Source organism: Crotalus tigris, unplaced genomic scaffold, assembly GCF_016545835.1.
Source record: "Crotalus tigris isolate CLP2741 ecotype Arizona unplaced genomic scaffold, ASM1654583v1 scf7180000018163.671504, whole genome shotgun sequence".
Classification (NCBI taxonomy): domain Eukaryota; kingdom Metazoa; phylum Chordata; class Lepidosauria; order Squamata; family Viperidae; genus Crotalus; species Crotalus tigris.
The window spans coordinates 401,727-423,324 of record NW_024096857.1 but is presented as its reverse complement, the minus strand read 5'-3'; the positions used below and the strand labels follow the sequence as shown (position 1 = coordinate 423,324).

Genomic DNA, 21,598 nt, shown 5'->3' with positions numbered 1-21,598 from the left:
GGCTTATGCGGTGCTGCCACCGGTTCAACTCATTCCCCTCCCCCGCTACCACTTTTCTAGGATGGTCGCGTACCACCTGCCAGGTGCCAATATACCACGGGTGGTACCCGTACCACTGGTTGAAAAGCCCTGTTCTATGAAATACTGGGGAGTGGTTCTCTTTCAACTATTTATCATCAAAAATGTCCTATACAGAGGCGCGCTCTCTAGCAAAGAGACAAGTTATTCCATTTCCCAATCACTTTGACAACAGACCAAAGTTGAGGTGACCTCCAAATTGACCTTGGAAAGGGAAGCTGGCAGTGCACCATAGTGTCCATTCCACTCTCTAGCCTTTGATCTACATTTTGGCCTTTTCCTTTGATCCTCACCCTTTTAATGGCTCTGGAGGATACTCAAAACTTGCACACCCATGGGTAATATTATGTAAGGTCTTCTTCATCCAATTATTATTTCCCAAACTACTGACTTTGGGTTTTTAAAAACTTTCTCCCCCCATATCCTCATTCCCACCCTCGTCCCACGGATCAACGCAGCTCCTGTTCTTTACACTCCTACGAAATTAAGACAAGTGAGATACGCGCCATCGTCCCAAGGCGCTGGACTATATAGCTTTCACCATCTCCAGTCGAGGCATCCTAGGCTGCTGAGGAAATTGGCACGGTCCTTCTAACTCAATGGATTGGAAGGGAAAGATTGTCTTTGCACCTTTTGGGGGGGAGGGGGGAAACAAGTAACTCACGGAGAAATTAAGTCGTAACTCCCAGAGGAGGACCCGGCGAGGAGGGAGGTGGAGTCCGGAGAGCGCGCAAGACCACGCGGTGGGAGTGCGGCGGACCCAGAGTGGGCGGACGGGTGGGCGAGGCGACGCGGCTCTTCGTTCGGCAGCGAGCTCCGGTCAAGGCTCCGCGCGGGGGGCGTGGGGGAGGCGAGAGCCCCGTAGTAAAAGCGCGCGGCTGCAGACGGGCAGCGCCTGCTGGACGACCGTATGTCCCTCTGGCTGCGGGAGGCTGCCCGCGCCAAGGAAGGTCGCCGGGAGTCCCGAGAAGCTGGGACGGGATGCAGCTCTCGCTGCTGCTGCTCTTCTCGACGTGCTGGTGGACGTTGGGGCCGGTGAGTAGGGATCCCTGGCGAGTTGAGCCTCGCCTCTCAGGCTTGGTCCTGACTCGGAAGGTCTGAGTTCCGGAGCAACGTGCAGAGCTCCTTTCCTGCGGCTTCTGCGAGAAAGGGGCGCGTTAGCTTCGACGCCGCGACCCTTTCAGCAGAGCCTCAGGGATGGAGAGACGCGCCTGGGATCTTGCCTTTCTGCTCTTCTTTTGGAAGAAAAATTCTGTGGGGCGAAGGAGGAAAACGCGTCCATATCGGCTACTGTTTGTCCCCCCGGTTGTGGGGCTGACTTTGCGGGCCGCGTTTGGCCAGGGTCGCCCCCCACTTAATGTGGGGTATGAACTTATTCCCCCCTCCCCGCACCCGCTTAGTATGTGGCACATACACACAAACACACACCCTGAATAGTTCCTGTTATTAATACTTAGTGCTAATAGTTATCACTTTTTAGAATTGTTGCTTATTCTTATGTTCCTTTCATTAAAAAAGGAGCGAACGGGGATCCTCAGGCTGTGCTGGATTACAGTTCTTATTATTCCCTTCCATTTCAGGTTGGGGAGGATGCCAGGCCCATCTGCACAGTCCCCGGTTGGGTGTTTGGTTATACTAGTGAGCTACTGTTAAATTTGAGCACAGGATAAAAAGCCAGCTAAATTTGAATGTCTATCGGGCTGATTTATTGGATTAAAACGAATGGAATAAAGAATTGATTTAAGGTGCCCAGGGCTTCGGCAGTTCCAGTGTCTACTGTAACTCCCTGAAAAAAGCTAATTCAATTTTAATTGATATCAGTGAAATTGCTATAAACAACAGGATGCCCTATTTCAAGGAGTTTGAAATCCCACACATGCACCAGCTTTCAGGATCATTTAACAGATTTCACCACAAATGTTTAGCACTCAGAAATATAACAGTGAAGGAAAGACAAAAGGGTGGAGTTTTCACAAGCTTTTCTTTGTTTAAGGTTGGAGTGGAAATTCTGTATTACTTTAAGGCCGAAATTCTGTCCGTTTTAACCATTTTAATGGACAACTTGATTTTGGTGTATGTGTGTAGCACTGTAAATTTTGGTGCATTTATGGCATGAAGTTGTGAGGACTAGTGAACTTTAAAACAAGACTGCAGATGTGATTTTTGCCAATCATTTACAAAATACAAAATATTAAGGAAAAGAAGGCTAAGCTAGGGATAAAGATGTGTGTTTTCTGGATAAATCAATTGGTTTATCTTTTTCCATTGTTTGTTACCTGTTTTAAGTGAAGCAAAACAGGCTTATGTAGAGCTTATATCTGCAGCAGAATGAAGTATTAGAATTCATTGACCTAATATTGTATATGGAATGGCTGTTAAAAAAAATACAAAGGTCATCCCTGCCAGGAGCCAGAGTGAAGACCTCCAAATAGGTAATAACTTTTATAATAATTTATTAGAAAGTAGAGGAGAAAGCTTATGAGATTTTAGGGCTCAACTTCAGGGTCTATATCAAGATTTTTGAGAATTATGAAGCAATAACTAAATGTCTTCAGAGAGTCCTGTTGTGTCCCTCTTTTATAATCCTCCTTGAAAGTAAAAAAACCAAATGCAATGAAAATGATTTTGTCTTGGTATACTTTTCTAATTCCAAGGAGATAGTTTCTCTCTGCCATTTGGTTTCTATCATTATGATAACCTCATTCTGTGGTATTAAGTGTCCTAAACTTAGAGAGAATATGAAGTGGCCTAAGAAAAATCACATTAGGTCAATGTTTATTATTATTATTTTATATAAACATTTTGGCTGTTGTGTATTCCCTTATTTGTATAGTGTATGATACATACATTCCAGAGCTTTTAGTTTTGTTTACTAACTCCTATAAATGTAAAGTCTCTTTTGAGTGAAACTTGATTTGATGACTTCATAGATAGGTCCTTCTAGTTTTATTTGTTGCAGTATGGTATTCTCATCTTCAAGATGATTTTTTAATTTCTCAGTCTAACTTGCAGACTTAAAGTATTTTGATAGTTTATCATCCAACCACTAAACCGACCCCAAAAAGTTTAGCTTTTTGATATGGCCAGATTTAACTTGGTTAAATCATCTGACAGTTGAGCACTGAAGTGCTATTGCAACTAAAGCAAAAAAAAGGTCACAGCATTTTTCAAACAGGATTAAAAAACAACAACAATACAAACATGGTACAACTGCTTACCACGATTGATTCATGAGATTTTGTGGTAAAGCTAATCTTTTTATAATGTTTTACAGTTATCACATATGGTCCCTAGACATGTTTTCACATTCAAGCAAGGAGCTACTTGATAGGTATTTGATAAGCAGATACAATTGTTGTTAATCTCTATAAATTGATAATTTGGTGTTTGAAATAGTATACTGGAATGTTATTTAAATAAAGGAATAGTTGTGTTATGTGGATATGTAAGAGGTGTACTTTTTTAATGGTTATATGTGTGAAGTACAACCCAAAAAAGTTTAACTGAAGTTTAGAGCTTAGTCATCTTAATAAAAGACAAATAAATTCAGAATATCTCTGGATTTTCTTCAGTAATAAAAAAAATTGGTTCCACTCCACTGGAGTAACCAAAATCTTTTCATTTCTTAGTGCAAACAAAGAGAAAATAGAAAAAAAATATAGAATCCAAGCAAATTGAACAATACACAGTTGCTTCTCTCTTATTGATGAAGAGGAAGAAGTAGACAAAATTTATCCCTGTTAGAAAGCCAGCATTGATTTTCTAAAGTGCCTGAAGTTCTAGTACAGAAGTGAGGAAAAAGATTGTTTATAAACTCAACAAAACTTCACTTTTGCAAAAAGAAGCTTCTATATTTTGCACTAGGTTATGCTATAGTGACCCCAAACTAAGTTGGATCAGTTCTTAAGTTAACATCAGAATTGGAACATTGTTTTCACCACCACAACTTTGTTCTGTAAAAGTCTAATTATTTTTGACAAGCTTCTGATATTTTTTTTACCTTAGTAATTTTTTAAATTCAGTTTTAAAGTTGCTCACATTAATTGTTGTCATTTTACATAATTTCATATCTTAAATTTTCTAAAGAAAAAGAACATAACACCGAGAAAGTGTTGTTTCATAGTTGCCCAGCTTTTATGCTGGAAGGACATCTGTGCAGAAATTAACAAGACTGGTTTTGTTAGTATAAAATCTTTTATCAGTCAATTACAAATCCTGAAGAGGCATTTATATAATATGCTAGACTTCACTTCTTTAGCAGTAAACTAAACAGTAAGCCATTATTGTGGCTTATTGGGTTGTTGCAAGACTATTTTGTTAGTTTATGACTTGTTTGGACTCAGAAAACAGAATAATTTGATAACTTAGGTTAAAATATGTGTAAGTGCAGTTTTCGAGTATGGAATTATTTGGTTCAAATTTTGAACGTAAAGGTTAAAAAACCCAAAATCTTTGAAAAGGAGATTTTGTAGTTCAGAAGTAATAAAGTTCTTGGACTAAATTATGGCTATAAACACAAAAACAACGATGAGAAAACTCTGGTTCTTTGTTGTCATCTAGTGTTCATCTAGGTTTTTGCAGTAGCCCTGATTTAGAATAAGATAATTTTTACATTAAAAGAGATTTCAAACTGTCTTATCCATTCCTCTGTTTAATGTAGGATTTACAATGTAGAATACTCTCTGGCTATATAGATGGATACCTTAGAGCAGAGGTCTTCAAACTTGGCCCTTTCATGACTTGTGGACTTCAATTCCCAGAATTCCTCAGCCAGGCATGCTGACTGAGGAATTCTGGGAGTTGAAGTCCAAAGTCATAAAAGGGCCAAGTTTGAAGGCCTCTGCCTTTAGGAATATATTTGTCAGACATTAAGCCTTGACTTCCACAGAGTTCCTTCTAAAACAAAGAATAGTGTAGAAATTATGAGAGCTTGAGGTACTGAGTTGTGGAAGGCTTATGAAAATGGATCTCATTCTACAATCACTAGATTAGCCAGTCATGCCATGTCTCATTTGAACTACAGCACATATCTAAAACATTAGAAAGCCAGGCTTTACTGTGGTTTAATGCTGGAATTGGGAAAAGCATCATTGACATGGGGAGAGAGAGTAAAAAACATTGCAAGAAATTCTCGCTCATGTTTTTCAGTTATTTTAAGTAGAAGTTAAAGTTGCTTTACCTGCTTGCTTGCCACTGCTGTACTCTGCAATAATAATTGCAGAGCAACACTTAATCCTTTGACACTTGAGACAAAGATGGGAAGTGAGAAAATACTTGTGTCTCTTAGACATGACCAGAAACTAGAGTTCTAGATATTTTATGGTGAATTGACAACATTCTACTACGTAGGTTTAAGGTGTAGTTTGCAACAGACTAAATGTTGTCCGATGTGTGGTATAACTCAGTGTTTGTCCCTCTTTTATTTCTTATTTATTTCTTATGCCTTCCAAGTCGTTGTTGACTTCTAAGAACTGCCTAGACAAATCCCTGTAGTTTTCTTGCCAGTATTTTTGGAAGTGGCTTGCTATTGCTTTCTTCCCAGAGTTGAGAGAGAATGGCTGACCCAAGGCCACCCAGATAGCTTTGTGCCAGAAGGTGGAACTAGAACTCCCAGTCTCCAGCTTTGTGTTGGTGCTTTAACCCGGGGGTCTTCAAACCTGGCACTTTTATGACTTGTGGACTTCAACTCCCAGAATTCCTCAGCCAGCATGCCTGGCTGAGGAATTCTGGGAATTGAAGTCCACAAGTCATAAAAGGGCCAAGTTTGAAGACCCATGCTTTAACCTGTACACCAGATTGACTCTCACCAAAGCTGTTCCTCTGCTAATTGTCTTTAAAAAAATAATTCTGAGAATAAAGGGAGTGCTTATTTGGTATTCCAGATGAGGATATGGTTATAATATGTGTCCGCAGATGGAGATTTTAAAGAAGTCAGTCTGATGGCTGAGCCCACAAAATCAATGATCTGCCCTTTGTTATGTGTCCTACACACAAACACACACATGCATGGACACTATAAATGTTTTACGTAAAGCTGTGAGACATTTTGGTTGACACTTCTAAATAACTGTCACCTGATGTTTTATTTTCCAATTTAGGAATCGGCAACATACAAGGTGGCATTCCTTAATCCAGCTATGCAAAATTTTATGTGTTGAAATTTGCATTTGGTCAGATATGCTTAACCAAACTGTTGAATAAATCACAGTACGTGGATTTGCACAACCATAAATCATTATTTAATTTGTTTAATCTTGGATATGGTTATATATTTATGAATCTGGTTTAGTGTGATATGTGAAGCCAACTGGCTTTTAACTGAACGTCAGATGTTTGGATCAATCATGTATAAGTCATTATCTCTTGGATATAGTTCCTTAGGAGCTACCTTTTAGAACCAGATATTTTTTATCTCAGAATTAATGAATTCCCAATTGAAATTTAAGAAACCAAACTGATCTTGCTACAGCTATAGGTAATCTGCAACTTGCAATAAGTCCTCACACTTAAAACTATTATAGTACCCCTCCCCCCATAGTCACATGATCATTTTTTGGCATTTGGCAACCAGCATGTATTTACAACAAGGTCATGGCAGCATCCTGGGGTCATGGGATCGCCATTTGAAACCTTCCCTGCCGCTTCAGACATGCAAAGTCAATTGGGAAACCACGATTTACTTAATGACTGCATGCTTCAACTGAGAACAGCAGTAATTTGCTTAACAATCATGGCAAAAAAGATGTATAATGCAGCTTTAACAACCACCTTCCTTAGGAATGGAAATTGATCCCAGTTGTGGCTGTAAGTCAAAAACTATCTGTAATTTGTTGCTCTAACCATTATTATATATATATTGTTTGTTTGCAAGCTAATGCTCCCAAACTGGCATTTATCAGTGTTGAGACATACCTGACTAAAATTTTCCAAAAAGTGGATGCTAGCTAATTTCAATAGACATTGCATAATTAAATAAGCCATAATTCACTAGATTTTTAAAACAAACTGTACCGTAAAATATAGTTTACAAACAGCAAAGGCTGTTAGTATAACACATACTAAGCCAACACAAAACAAGCCGTGTTTATAAATTAGTGCAATAGGCAAACCACTTTTGTGTTTTTTCTAAGCTGCAGAAGAGTTTGGCAGAGAACAAGTTTGTTAGTCAAATTTAGCATAACCTGTTAATTTTGGGGCTCTGGTATCTTACGTCAGAAAGAAACTAGAGAATAAATCTCTTTAGTTTGTTAATGACTTTGTCCTCTTTTTCTTCTGGTTAGAAGAATTCTATGATCTCGGGTGAACTTTGGTAATCATATTATAGATATCTTACAAATTATGCTCTTTTGTAGAAGAACCAGCAGGTGCTAAGCCAATCTTGGAACCGAGTGTGAATTGTTTTTAAAAAAAGGTTGGCTAAACCATTAACTTTGGTTGTCATGTATGGATACCATATTTGCTGCAAAATTCTAAACAACCACATGATGGCAACAAGGAGATTCAAAACTCAATCAGATTTTTGCAGCCTGATGTCAATTTATTTATTTATGAGACTTATATACCGCTTTAAGTGCAAGCACTCTCTAAGTGGTATACACCAGTAAGCAATGTATATATAAATATATATATATTTACATTGCCCCCAACAATCTGGGTCCTCATTTTACCTACCCCGGAAGGATGGAAGGCTGAGTCAACCTTGAGCCGGTGAGATTTGAACCGCTGACCTGTTGAACACAGTCAGCTAAAGTGGCCTGCAGTACTGCACTCTAACTGCTACGCCACCTCGGCTCTTAGTGTGACTTCAACCTGTACTGGGGAACTAATAACATAGAACTACCTTTTATAATCTTTATAAGAAACATAGACTGGTCCAGGCATATAACTAGAGCAATAAATAAAAGCTTTCTATTATGACTCCCCCCCCCCAGTTGGTTTTGCTAGCATTGATATTCTTTCTGCAAAATCAAATGTTTTAGTTTTTGTTTTTATTCAACAGGTAAACAGTATTCACCCAGAATGCAGAATGCAACAGGAAATCTATCAAGAAGAAAAAAAGTGTATGGAACGTCTAAAGAATGCCAATACAGTGAGTTTAACAGGTAAGATAATGGCTTATAATGGCATAGCAGTCACTCAGTAACAGTCCACTGGCTTTCTATACCGGCTTACTGAGGATATGATGATGTGGCACAAAATGGCACCTTGTTCTAAATTATAATATGATTTGGATTTTGGTTAGTGTTGTGAAGAACAGCCTATGATACCAAAATGGTATCAAAATGGTATCATTCTCCTTTTTGAGGTTCTTGGAACTTTTCTGGTGTTGATTGCTGAAAACTGGTAATGTTTTTTCCTGCTGTTTTTAGATGGGAAACATACGAAATTTGAAAAACCTAAAGTTATCATTTATAGTTTTAAAAAAGTAAAAGACTTCGCACAAATTCATTCCACAGCCAGGCACTCCACATATATAATATGGCTTCATCCACACTGTAGATTGTTATCACCAAAAAGTAGTCCACCCCTGAGTGAGTTAGCTCTATCTCAACTGAAACATTCAATGTGTTGTAGAAGCATCATATCTGGTGTACAAACCAACAAATGGAAACCAAGAGTTTCATAAACTTTCTCTCCTGCCATCTGCTGGTCATCTGAACATTTGCAGCCCTATATCTTGAGCCTAACAAGCAACTCGCACATTGATATAAAAAATCTACACACCCCTGTTAAAATCTCAGGGTTTTGAGATGTAAATTAAACCAAGATAAATCACTTCAGATTTTTTCCCCCACCTTTAATATAATCTGTAAGCTTTTACAATTCAGTTGAAAAACTAACTGAAATCTTTTGGGAAAAAATAAAACTAAAAAACTTAAAGTAATATGGTTGCATAAGCATGCATACCCTTAAACTAATATTTGTTGAAGCTTCATTTGATTTTATGGCAGAATTCAGTCTTCTGCAGTAGGAGCCTATCAGCAAATCACATCTTGCCTGGGGTATCTTTCCCGACTCTTCCTTGCAAAAGCACTCCAGATCTGTCATATTGCGAGAGCATCTCCTATGCATATCCCTCTTCAGGTCACCACACAGATTTTAGATGAGATGAGATGAGATGAAATAAGATAATCTTTATTGTCATTTTTTACTATGAGCACACTGGCCCACATTAAAAATGAACTTCTGTTGCCTGCTCTCAAAAGAAAGTATATATCTATCCATACATATACATATAACACATATACACATGCTATATACCTACCTATATATATTCCTACATCCATACACACACACACACACACACACACACACTAATCATTGTCCATTTTGAATACATAGAAGAAAGAGGGTTCAATTGGATTCAGGTCCAGACTCTGATTCGGCCATTCCAAAACTTTGATCTTTTTCTGTTCCATTGTTTTGTTGATTTGGAAGTATGTTTTGGGTCATTGTCATGTTGAAGGGTGAAAGTCTTCTTCATCTTCAGTATTTTAACAGAGCCTTTGTGCCAAAATTGATTGATATTTGGAATTGTTCTTCATTCCCTTCACCTTGACTAAAGCCTCAGTACCAGCCGAAGAAAAGCAGCCCCAAAGCATAACGCTGCCATCATCACGCTTCATTGTGGGTAAGAGGTAATTCTGGTCATGTGTAGTGTAAATTTTGAATCGAATATACATTTTGGAGTAATGGCCAAAAAGCTCAACCTCAGTCTCATCTAATCATAAGAAATTTTCCCACATGATTTTGTCAGACTTGATGTAGATTTTTGTAAATGTAACTGGACTTGAATGTTTTTCTTTGTAAAAAAAAAAAAATGCTTCTATCTTGCCACCCTATCCTACTACCCAGAAGTATGGGAAATTGTTGTCACGTGCCATGCACAATCAAAAAATTGTGTATGGCACGTGCCAAAAATTACTACAGCTCATTTAATGTTGCAGTAGGTCTCTCTTCAGCCTCTTGGATCAGTTTTCTTCTTAAAATAGTTTTGGAGAAAGATCCAGTGCTTGGCAATGTGTCATTGTTGTCCCATATTTTCTTTCACTTTTTGATGGCTGTCTTCACTGTGTTCCATGGTATATCTAATGCCTGGACATTTTTTTGTATCTTTCCCCTAACTGACAATTTCCAACGAGATCCCTTTGATGCTTTGTAAGCTCTTTGCAGACTATGGCTTTTGCTATAAGAAGCAATTGAGCCAATATCAGAAAATTCCCACTAAAACAGCTGAACTTTAATATGGACTTCATCAGAGTCACTTTCATTTATGGCAGGTATGTAATGACTACTATTTAACATCAGTTTGAATGTGATTGGTTATTTCTGAACATATCCACATCCCTACTTATAAGAAAGTGGGGCACACTTATGGAATTATGTTATTGTAAGTTTTTTATTTTTTTCTTTTGGTTTGTTTTTCAGTTGAATTGTGCAGCTTATGAGTTATATTAAAGGAGGAAAAAATTCTGACATGATTTAGCTGGGTCTGATTTTTTTTTTTTTTACATTTCTAAAACCTAGTATTTTAATGGGAGCATGTAGACTTTTTATATCCACTGTAGAGGTATGTAGACTCAGCCATCAGCAGAAAATATCCTTGGGCAGTTTCTGGGATTTGAGCCTTCTATCAAGCCTCAGGCTTTTCAGGAAGGCAAGAAATTGGTGGCTGCAGTTCATATGTCAGTTGCCACTTTGTTTTTCTCATAATGCCATAGGCATTATGGAAGAAACAAAATCATGGGTGCTGGAAAAGGCTTCCCATGGATCATCCTTGGAAAAGCAGATGGTATTGTAAATAAAATTAGAAACATGATGCTGTAGCCCAGTGGTTCTCAACCTTTTTAATGCCGCGACCCCCAACTGGTCTAAGTCGAGGACTATTCAACTGGTGCAGCACCGTTTGCAGAATGGGACTTTTGACGGGCTCAGCAGGGCAGAGACAGCCTGGACAATTCCTATTGGCCTTTGAAAGCCAATAGAATTAGACTCTATTCAAGAGAGTCTATTCTATTGGCTTTCAAAAGCCAATAGAATAAAAGGGAGTAGCACAGCTAAGGAAAAGGGGGGGAAATGGTGGACTGTGTTGTTTGGTGACCCCTGTGAAATGGTCGTTCGACCCCAAATGGGGTCCTGACTTACAGGTTGAGAACCACTGCTGTAGCGTATAAAACAGGGGTCCCCAACCTGTGGGACATGCCCCACTAGTTGGCCCTGAGGGGATTGCAACTGGGCCATGGAAATGGCCAGCAAGCATGCATGGATGGCCATCCACACTTGTGCCAGCAGCAGGGGAGCGCATGCCCGCCAGTTCCATTTGCTGGGCAGAAAGCGCATATGCCCGCCACTCACGTGGAACCATCCCCTCCCTGCCGCCAGTCCGCAAGCCATAAATGTTGGGGAACTCTCCTATAAACAATGATATTGGTCATTGATTCTCCCTAATATACTTAGGGCAGAGGTCGGCAACCTGCGGCTTTTTCTGTCTTTACTTCTAAAAGAAATTTTGTTGTCCCTTTAAGTCAAATGGAATAGAAGATTATCAAAAAGCAAATACAAGAAGTACAATATTTTCCACAAGTAGGTGCCTAAGTCAAGACCATCTGCTCATAGTGTAAATAAATGATGTTTTTATTCTTCTAGTAGGGAGACAATAAATATATCAGTGAGCTTATAAATGAAAAATAAGTGTATCTTTGCCAGGAGTGCAAGGAAAACATATCAGTAGCCTAATGCTACTTTATAGACAAGGATAACTCTGTTAGTGTTATGCAAAGCTAAAATTCAAAGACCATTGGATTGAATTGTCCTTTCAGATTGCATTTCTAAATCAAATTAGTTGAGTGTGTTAGGTTGAATCAGTTGACATTCATCAGTTGAATCAGTTGACATTCCTGATGAAAACACATTTTTATTATATTTAATCTTTAAACTGTATTGAGTAACTACACAGTTTGAACTGCAATTCTGAATTCAACAGATAAGTCAGGAGATCTACCGGTAAATCAAATTTTCCAACCTCAGCTCTTGATCGTGGTTAATCTGCATGCTTCTAATTTCTGTTTCAAAAGGACTACCTAGAATTTCATACTAATAGGACATGTGAACTAGTAACCAATCCAAATCTGGAAGATCCTTGCAATGACAAAGCTTAAAAACATTTTTGTCATAAATTCTAAAGGAATGACAATAAGATTCTCCCTACATTTTATCTTTATTTTCTGAACCAAGATATCACCTGCATTAATGAGCAGACTACTCTGATTGAATATCTTTGACCTTCCATGTTGAGTAGCCAATCATCATTGCTGCTCCCAGATTAATTAGCCAATTATAATTATACCTTATTTCTTGTGTTTTATTCCAGAGAAAACAATGCTATAAATATTTTGCTAGAGATCTAAGTGGAATGAAATAAGAACTTTTACTTATATATCACCTGTCACATATATTTTAATCAAGGCAGCTTAAAAAAAATCTATAATTGGCTGGGTACACGGATAATGCTAAACCATAAAACATGATTTACCAATCATATTGGCTGGTTTTCCCATGAACTAAGCCAAAATGTGTTCTGTTTGTTTTGAGTTAAGTAAAGTGTAATTAATTTGGCTTTGACTGCATTCATTATAGTTTATCTTAAATCAAGAGATAGGAAGGAATTGAACTATGTATAGCAGGGGTGTCAAACTCGATTTCATTGAGGGCTGCATCAGCATTGTGGTTATCCTCGGGGGGGTGTGGCCAGCGTGGGTGCGGCCTACTGAGTGGTTGTGAATGGAGTGGGTATGGCCTACTGGGTGGGCATGGCCAGCTCTACATCGTTCACTTCAATGGTGCCTGTGGGGGCCTGGCCAGGAGTGGGACAGATCTGAGGGTCTCTGGCAGAAGGGGGTGGGACCAGGACCACTTCCAGGTGATGATGCATTTCTTCATTCCTCACAAAGGGTGACACCTCCACAGCATGCACCTCCCCAACAAACACAAGGCCCCGGGGGCCGACACAGCAGGGGCTGGTTCCTCGCTGTTTTCAGATGGCCTTGTGGAGCTAAGACTGAATGCATTTCAGCATAGATGGCCACCACAAAGTTGTACATCGGCTGCCTCCCAGCCGGCCTGGGCCAGGGCCAAGGCAGTGGGGGCCATTCCCTCGCTGTTTCCAGGATGGCTTCACAGGCCACATGAAACCACTTCGCAGGCCACATCCGGCCACCGGGCCTTGTGTTTGACATGTCTAATGTATAGCAAGAAGAGGAACACTATAGTACATATATTGTGACTCATATAGTAGTGTCTCATTCATATGTTTCATTTTAGTGGCAATAATAGTATGTGTGTAATCTTTCTTCTTTTAATAGCCTAAACTGCAAAATATTTTTTTCAACAGAAAATTTATTTTTAATTCTTTTTCTTCTTGGTGGAGAGAATTTCAATAAGACTGGTTAAATTACTGTTCATTACTGTTTTTACAAACCTATTTTCTCTCCCCACCCCCACCTGGTGCCTTTGAGTCAGCATTGACTCTTGGCGACCCCTGGGTCCTATAGTTTTCTTAGCAAGGATTTTTCAGTTTGACATTACATCTTTCCTAAGGTTAAAAGAAAGTGACTGGCTCAAGGTCACACAGCTGGCTTTGTGCCTAAGGCAGAACTTGAACTCAGGGTTTCCCGGTTTCTAAGCTATGCCTTAACCACTACATGAAACTGGGTCTTCTGCTATATCTCCTCCATCATTTCTGCATCTTACTGTATGCTTGGAATATTTGCTTTCTAATCTCCTTTTTTAATTCTATTACATTCATTAGGAGTCTCATAATAGGTTTCTTAAACTTTTGTTCTTTGAAGAGATAAGCCTCTATTGGCCAAAGAAAATGAAGATACTTAATATGGAGCAAGAAATCTGGCCTGTTTATCTATCTTTAGGTAAATTGCAATCCAATCTGAACTCAAGGAAATAACAAGAAGAATGGAAAGTTGCAACCAAGAACCAAATTTGTTTTTAGATAGCTGAGAAGCTCTTAGTTTTTTTTTAAACTGCATTGTGAACTTTTTCAGAGAATGATTCAAAAGCTAGAAAAATAATATTATAATCTACTGTACCTCCGTGATCTATATATAGAGCATACAAATATTGCTTTAGTTCATCCATGTATGAATCACATTTCTGTGGGGACCATTGACTTAAATGCAGGAGCAAACACATTACTTTTCTGAATTGATGTTGTTCAGAAAGGAACCAATTAAAAAAGACACCCTTTATTGATTAGCTTTTCCAAAGTCGGAATATGGTCAACTTACTTGTAGTTAAAACTTTTTTTCCCCTGACAATGGCTATTTTTTTTTTTTTTTAGTGGAGATAGCAAGCTGGAATAGTGTACTATAGTTTCCATCTGTTTGGGAGCAGCCTTTGCCTGTCAATCTAACCTATTTCACAATATGAGAATAGAATTGGGATAAATAATAATAATAATAATAATAATAATAATAATAAAGTTGGAAGGGACCTTGGAGGTCATCTAGTCCAACCCCCTGCTCAGGCAGGAAACCCTATATCATTTCAGACAAATGGCTGTCCAATCTCTTCTTAAAAGCCTCCAGTGTTGGAGCATTCAGCACTTCTGGATGCAGGTTGCTCCACTGGTTAATTGTTCTAACTGTCAGGAAGTTTCTCCTTAGTTCTAGGTTGCTTCTCTCCTTGATTAGTTTCCACCCGTTGCTCGTTGTCCTGCCTTCAGGCACTTTGGAAAATAGCTTGACTCCCTCTTCTTTGTGGCAGCCCCTGAGATATTGGAACACTGCTATCATGTCCCCCCTCGTCCTTCTCTTCGCTAAACTAGATATACCCAATTCCAGCAGCCGTTCCTTATATGCTTTAGCCTCCAGTCCCCTAATCATCTTTGTTGCTCTTCTCTGTACTCTTTCTAGAGTCTCAACATCTTTTTTACATCGTGGTGACCAAAATTGGATGCAGTATTCCAAGTATGGCCTTACCAAGGCATTGTAAAGTGGTATTAATACTTCATGTGATCTTGATTCTATCCCTCTGTTAATGCAGCCTAGCACTGTGTTGGCCTTTTTGGCAGCTGCAGCACACTGTTGGCTCATATTTAAGAGATTGTCCACTAGGACTCCACTAGTAACTCTCACAGTTACTACTATTGAGCAAGGTACTTCCTATACTATACCTGTACATTTGGTTTTTCTTACTTAAATGTGGAACCTTACTTTTTTCACCATTGATAAAATAGTTTGAATATTGATGTACTCATATTTTAGTCTTCTCTTCATGAATGAGCTACTTAATCTACAGAGCTACTTGGTTAGCTCTTCTTATTTATCTGATTAAATTTATGTTGCTCCTTTTTGCATTTGTTAGCACTTAGGTGGCTTATGGTTATCTACCTACCTACCTACCTACCTACCTACCTACCTACCTCTATCTATCTATCTATCTATCTATCTATCTATCTATCTATCTATCTATCTATCTATCTATCTATCTATTTTATTGCAGCAAATGTATCCAACAAACCTTCCTTCACCCATTTTCCCTATAACAGCAAAATCCTTATGTGGTGAGTTGGCTGAAAGAAAGTGATTGACTCAAGGTCATCCAGCTGGCTTTCATAGCTAAGGCAGGACTTAAGATGGATCTGTTTCTTTCTAGCCTGGAGCCTTAACTACTAGACATCCCTCCCCTCTCTCATTAAAATGAAACTACTCTGTAATATAAAACATGACATTTAAGATCAATAAAATCCAAATGGCTCTAACCGTTAAAAGCGAGAATATGTTTTTGCTACTTTCCTGGGAGAAGGGAGGCCAAACACTAGAAATATGAGGTGAAAAGTTTGCTGGGGTACACACTCAACACTTGTCAACAACTTTTTTAACAAAGTGTGTCTTTCCCTGGGATTGTGCTGCAGCTGTAGAGAGGGCCTACAGAAGTGTCCTTAAGAACAAAAGTCCTGCATAGCTTGCTAAATACTTCTTCCCAAAGAGCACGTTTTGCAGTATGAAAGTCTTACAGAAAAGAAAGTCCTAGCCAGCATTCTAGACAGTTAAGCTTTGGGTGGAAAAGTTGTTGCTGCTGATTTAATAACTAGGTAAGTTCTTAGCAAGAAAGATGTTTTAAAAGTCAACAGTAGCACTTTAAATGTTGATAAACAATTAGCAGCCAGTCCAGAGCTTTCAATGCAGACATTTGTATTTAATATCTTGTATCACTTACACAACTTGTCTGCTGCATTTTGCATTAGTTGCAATTTCTGGAATTTAAAGCACCTTGCGATAATTGAGACAGGTTATATGCAAGGCATGTGTAATTGTTGCTAGGTCTGACTAATAAAGAAAGGATATCCGGGGGTTTATTATTGTAGTTGTGCAAATGAGCTTCTTTCTACAATCTCCACCTGTGAATCTAATGCCAACTCTGGGTCACAGATCATATATAAACAGCAAAATTGTTAGAGGAGTGCAGCAGTTCAGAGAACAAAAGACAATGTATGAATTTGGGTATCAATGTGATGAAAACAAGGAGGATGTGTAACTATAAAAAGTTGTTGTAAAGTAACTTGAATTATATTTCCTTTTTTCATACTTCATGCTTTAAAAAAAACACCTTCTGGGTATATGTGTATTCTTTTTTTTTTAAAACAGTTTTATTGGTTTTTCCATTTTTTCACCCAGAAGCTTAAGAGCCAATGTGGAGATAGGGTAATCAATTGAATACAATAACATCATAAATATACAGCTCACATAATACTCCTTAAAATTTCCTTCTCTGTCAGTTAACATGATAAATACATTTCTAAATAAAAATTCCATTAATCAATAAAGGTTATCTGCAAACCATTATTTATATAAATCAAAGTCCTGTTTTCAGCTATTATTAATTTCCAAATACCATATCCAACTTAGCGTTAAACAAACATGTTATTTACCATTTGGATGTTCCTAACTTCCCTTATTTAAGCATATTATTTCCATCATTCTTACAATTCTTAACCATATTCTGTTTTTTCTTCAGTAATTCTTCGTTTATTAATTTCATCTCTTCCATTATTACAATCTTTTTCTCATTATACCTCCACAAATTAATTATCATGCCTAATAATAAAAAAAACACAAAAAATAGAAAAAATAGTAAAAAAGAAAGACAGAAACAAACCCAGAGGAAAAAAGAGCAAGGAAGAAAGATCTATTATTCCAAAGAATCAGTTCTTACTATATTTCAATGCTAAGTTCTAAATCTTATCCTAATAACACCTCTTAAAAGTCCAAATCCAAATCAGTCCACATCTCTATGAAACCTTTGCGACCCATAACTGTAATATAAATTCCATATTTATATTTTATTCTAGCCTTCTTTCTATTCCAAATAGGTTTCCATAATAAAGCCTCTAGATCAGTGGTGGTGAACCTTTTAGAGACCGAGTGCCCAAACTGCAACCTGAAACCCACTTATACATTGCTGGGGGTGTGGCCAACTGGGCGTGGCCACCAAGTGGGTGTGGCCACCAAGTGGGTGTGGCCACCAAGTGGGTGTGGCAAGAAAGACAGCCCCGGCCACCATTAATGCTGTGCCACCACTGCATGTATTTTAATGCATGTTTACCCTGCCTTTAAATGTGGGACCAAAATTTACAGAAAGTTAGTAAATAATAAATAAGAACAGGCTGCTTTCATTTGAACCATAGATTATAGTGGGGACCTGGAGGGATTTTCTTTCAGGAAGATGAAAGAAAATATATGAAAGAGAGGGAATAAAAAGCAAAGCAGAAAGGAATAAAAAGAGTGAGAAATGGCATGGAGGTTATAGGTTTCGTGGATCAGAAATAAACAAAACAATTAAATCAGCTTTAAGAGAATAAATGGCAACAAATGGAAGATTCAAACTAGTTTTAAGAGAATAAAAGGAAATAAATGGAAGTATTAAACCACTTTAAACAATAAATGGAAGAATCAAAGCAGTTTATAAAAGGAAATAAATATCAGCAAACACGAATGCTTTAACCAAATTTTTGTAGCCCAGATGTGATAGCCTCCTCAGAGATTACATGCATATTTGTGCAGTTGTGCATTAGATTAGCACAAAATGTTGGTTTCAAATAATTTTATTGTGCAGTAAATGAATGAATAAATGAAGCAACTTTGATCAACCCCACCAACCCTCCCATTTGCTAACAAAGTTAATAGCACATGGGAGTCCACCCACCCTCCGCTATCAGTTTGCCTTCTCTTAACCTGCCTAACCCGCGGTCAAAAGCTGCAGCGGCTCCTCCTCCTCCTTTCCCCTTCCCCGCCTCAACCAGGAGGAGGTGGGCAGCGCTTGGCACCGGAGGCCTTGACTAAGCTGACGGCTCTGCTTCGCTGGAAGCAAAAGCACGGCTCGACCTCTCTAGGCACCAGGCTCCACGGCAATGTAGCTCCGCCCTCTTCTCTGGCTTCGGGGGTCTCTTGCTGAAGAGACAGAGCGAAGCGGTGGAGAGGTGACCAGCTTGCTTATCGGAAGAGGGCGGACGGATGGATGGCAGGCAGCCATCCCGGCTCGCCTGGGCTGTCGCGTATTGCCTGCAACATTCAGAAAGCTCTTATTCCCCCACACGCGTCGCTTCTTCTTACTCCCTGCGCGGCTGAGGATGCAAGACTCCCGCCTGGTCAGCTGCCTGGCTCCGGTTTCCTTGCTCGCCGTGACCCCTCGCCCCAGCCCGCCATGCCAGCTGCTGGGCTGGGCGGGGGGTTGCTGAACTCTTTGTATGGGATGGCCGCCACCACCTCCGGCCTCAGTCCGTCTCTCCGCTGCTGTGCCTGCTGCTGGGAAAAATGCCCCGGCAGGAGCTGCCTTTGCCCGAAGGCTGGGAGGAAGCTTGCGACTACGACATCAACCATGCCACCAAAACCACCAGCTGGGTCAACCCGCAGGACAGGTGAGGAAGGACGGACTGGAGGAGGCCGAGCCAGTCGGCTGAGGAGGAGCCTGCGCTCTATGGGCGACAGGTGCCTGGAGCAGGTTGTGCCTTGGTAGGGATAGGAAGGGAAGAACTTGGCCGTGGAAAGTACGTGGGCCCGGGAATGCGTGTGCGTGTTTGTCCGCTCGTCAGGTCGCTCTCTCCCTCCCCCTAGTATTGTTCCTGGCAGGTCAGGATGGTTTGAGAACGATCTCTGAAGATTTGGGCCAGTATGGAGGGGGCGTGGGGTGGGCTGCACGAGGGGAGGCCGGCTGCAAAATTACAAGAAGTCCCGGCGGCTGCGGGGTATTTTTTAGCCACTGGGCTGGCTGCGAAATTGCAGGAAATGCGGGCAGGGTGTTCTGGGGCCGCTGGGGTGTCCCGTGGCCAAACAGAGGAAGCTCAGCGGCAGGCCAGAGACAAAACCTACCGCTTTTGCTTGTTCTCTCTCTTGCTTTCTGCTGCTTGTTCTCTCTCGCTTTCTGCCGCTTGTTCTCTGTCTTGCTTTCTGCCACCTGCTCCGAAACTGAAACTTCCTTAGTTTATACAGAAAAAAGCTGCGCATACACAAAGAGGAGGAAGGCAGGCACGGCTCTGCGTGCCATCAGGAACATGCCATAGGTTTGCCACCACGGCTCTAGATCCACAAATAAGCCTTCGTTCATCTCTGCCAGAGTGCATAAACCAAAGGGAATTCTCCCATTGTCCATTTTAATAGGCTAGTAACAAAATTGTGACAATTTTAGATAGCTCATAATTGAACCTCAATCCCCATCTTTTTTGAGGTTACGTATAGTGTAGTTGCAATCACTTTTGAATCTTCCAAGATCTGAATAAATTGTATATAGAATGATACATAATCCTCTTTGGTGTTGTTTGGTTCTTCTTCTATTGATTTTTTATCTGTCAAAAAGTCAATTAAATTCTGCACATCAGAATTTGTCCATCTGGGATAACATCCTTAGTTTCTGTGTTAAAAATCATTTGTTCATTAGCAACCAAGGTTTTTTCTAATGTAGATTGATAATCCAGATGTGGATTTAGTTCCTCTATCTCAGTAAATTGTAAGCAAGGTTGAAAACAGGTCTCTTGGATGTATATCCCTTCTACTGTTTCTTGGCCTGCAAGATGTTCACTTAGGCCTTGTGCTTTAGTTTGTCATTGAGAAATAATCTCTCTTGTATAGGAAACTATTAGCTCAGTATTTCAAGAATTTTGTCCAATACATACTTATAATTAAAGTCTAGGCAGGGTTCCTCCATTTCAATAGTGTTTAGAGCCATTATTCTTTTGGTGGAGGCTGTATTTAATAATAATCAGTCAATGTCCACCTCCACCCAGCTGTACAACTTCTTTATCTTTTCCTTTTTGTGATAATTTGAAGATCAGAATCAGACTCAAAGTCCAAGAAGAGAAAATAACAATTGCAATTGGTAATTTCACACAAGATGTCCCCAGAGGATTATCCAAAGTTATTCAGTCTTTCCAAACCCCCTGTAAAAGTAATTTCTTTTCTTTCCTCCTTTCCTCTTTCCCTCTTTTCCTTTAATTACAAAAATAGTAAAAAATAGAAAAAAAAAACAATATTCTCCAAATAGCTGACGTATTCTATATCAGGGAATTTTGGGACCCCCAAATGTCCAAAAATAATATCAGCCATTAAAAAAATAAAACTTAATTTTTCTTTGTTCCAAGGCTTTCCCCCCCCCCCATCAACAACACCGCTTTAACAAAGTAGGGAAATAGTTCCAAAAAGAAAGGCTTTTCACAGGAGTAAATAGGAAAAATAGAGGCAAAAAAAGTGGTCTCACCGAATCTTCCATGGTGGTTGTTTCGCTTAAATGTTCTTGTGGCTTACAGTTGGTGCAGTTGAATGACCGATCTTTACTTCGTTGGCCCAATGGAGCTTACTCGGACTGCAGAAGATGCTGCCGCCTTTCTGCAGTCAAATGGGCCTCCTCAGCGGTAGTCGCCCCTCCAGGGCGACTGTTCAACCCGATCAAGGGTCTACCGGCGGAGGAAACTTGGCCAGTGAAGAGAGCAGTATCTTCGCACGACCACAGCGCCGCGACCCGGAACCGGAAGCTGGTATACGTGTATTCTTCAATTCCTCAACTTCCCTGTCTCCTTGGTCTGGTTCTCAACACTAAAGTACAATTAATATTAGTGTTACAATAACTGTACTTTCAAAATTTACATGATCATCAGATGGCTTTAGGTTTTTTTCAGAATGTTCTGTAATTTTGTTGCCATCTAGAGGTCATCCAGACAGTGCAGCCCAGATAGGGTAACCTTATGATAACTGCTCCTTTAAATCTCAATGTTTTCCCAGTGTTTATATATAAAGATGAACAGGGACAGCTTTCTTTTGAATTAACTCATAAAACAACAACCTATCATTACATCTGTTTGCCCCAGGACAGAATTCTTTTCATACCTAAGAAAAATTCCTAAATTTTTTATTTATGATGATTGCAGTATCATGGGATCGCTTTTTGCAAGAAAAAAAATCAGATTCAGTTAATAATCCTGTTATTAACTTAACAACTGTAATGATTTACTTAGCAA

The 21,598-nt window shown here is 39.5% G+C and overlaps 1 protein-coding gene across 1 annotated transcript in view; it reads left to right on the top strand.

The window, feature by feature from the left end:
- Positions 1–789: 789 nt before the first annotated feature.
- The window catches only part of VIPR2 (vasoactive intestinal peptide receptor 2), a 66,519-nt gene continuing 45,710 nt past the window's right edge, over positions 790–21,598 (top strand). The window contains exons 1-2 of the mRNA XM_039348597.1: positions 790–1,113; positions 8,078–8,180. Of these exons, the coding sequence (XP_039204531.1) occupies positions 1,060–1,113; positions 8,078–8,180 (157 nt within the window). The 5' untranslated portion in view covers positions 790–1,059. The remainder of the gene's footprint in view (positions 1,114–8,077; positions 8,181–21,598) is intronic.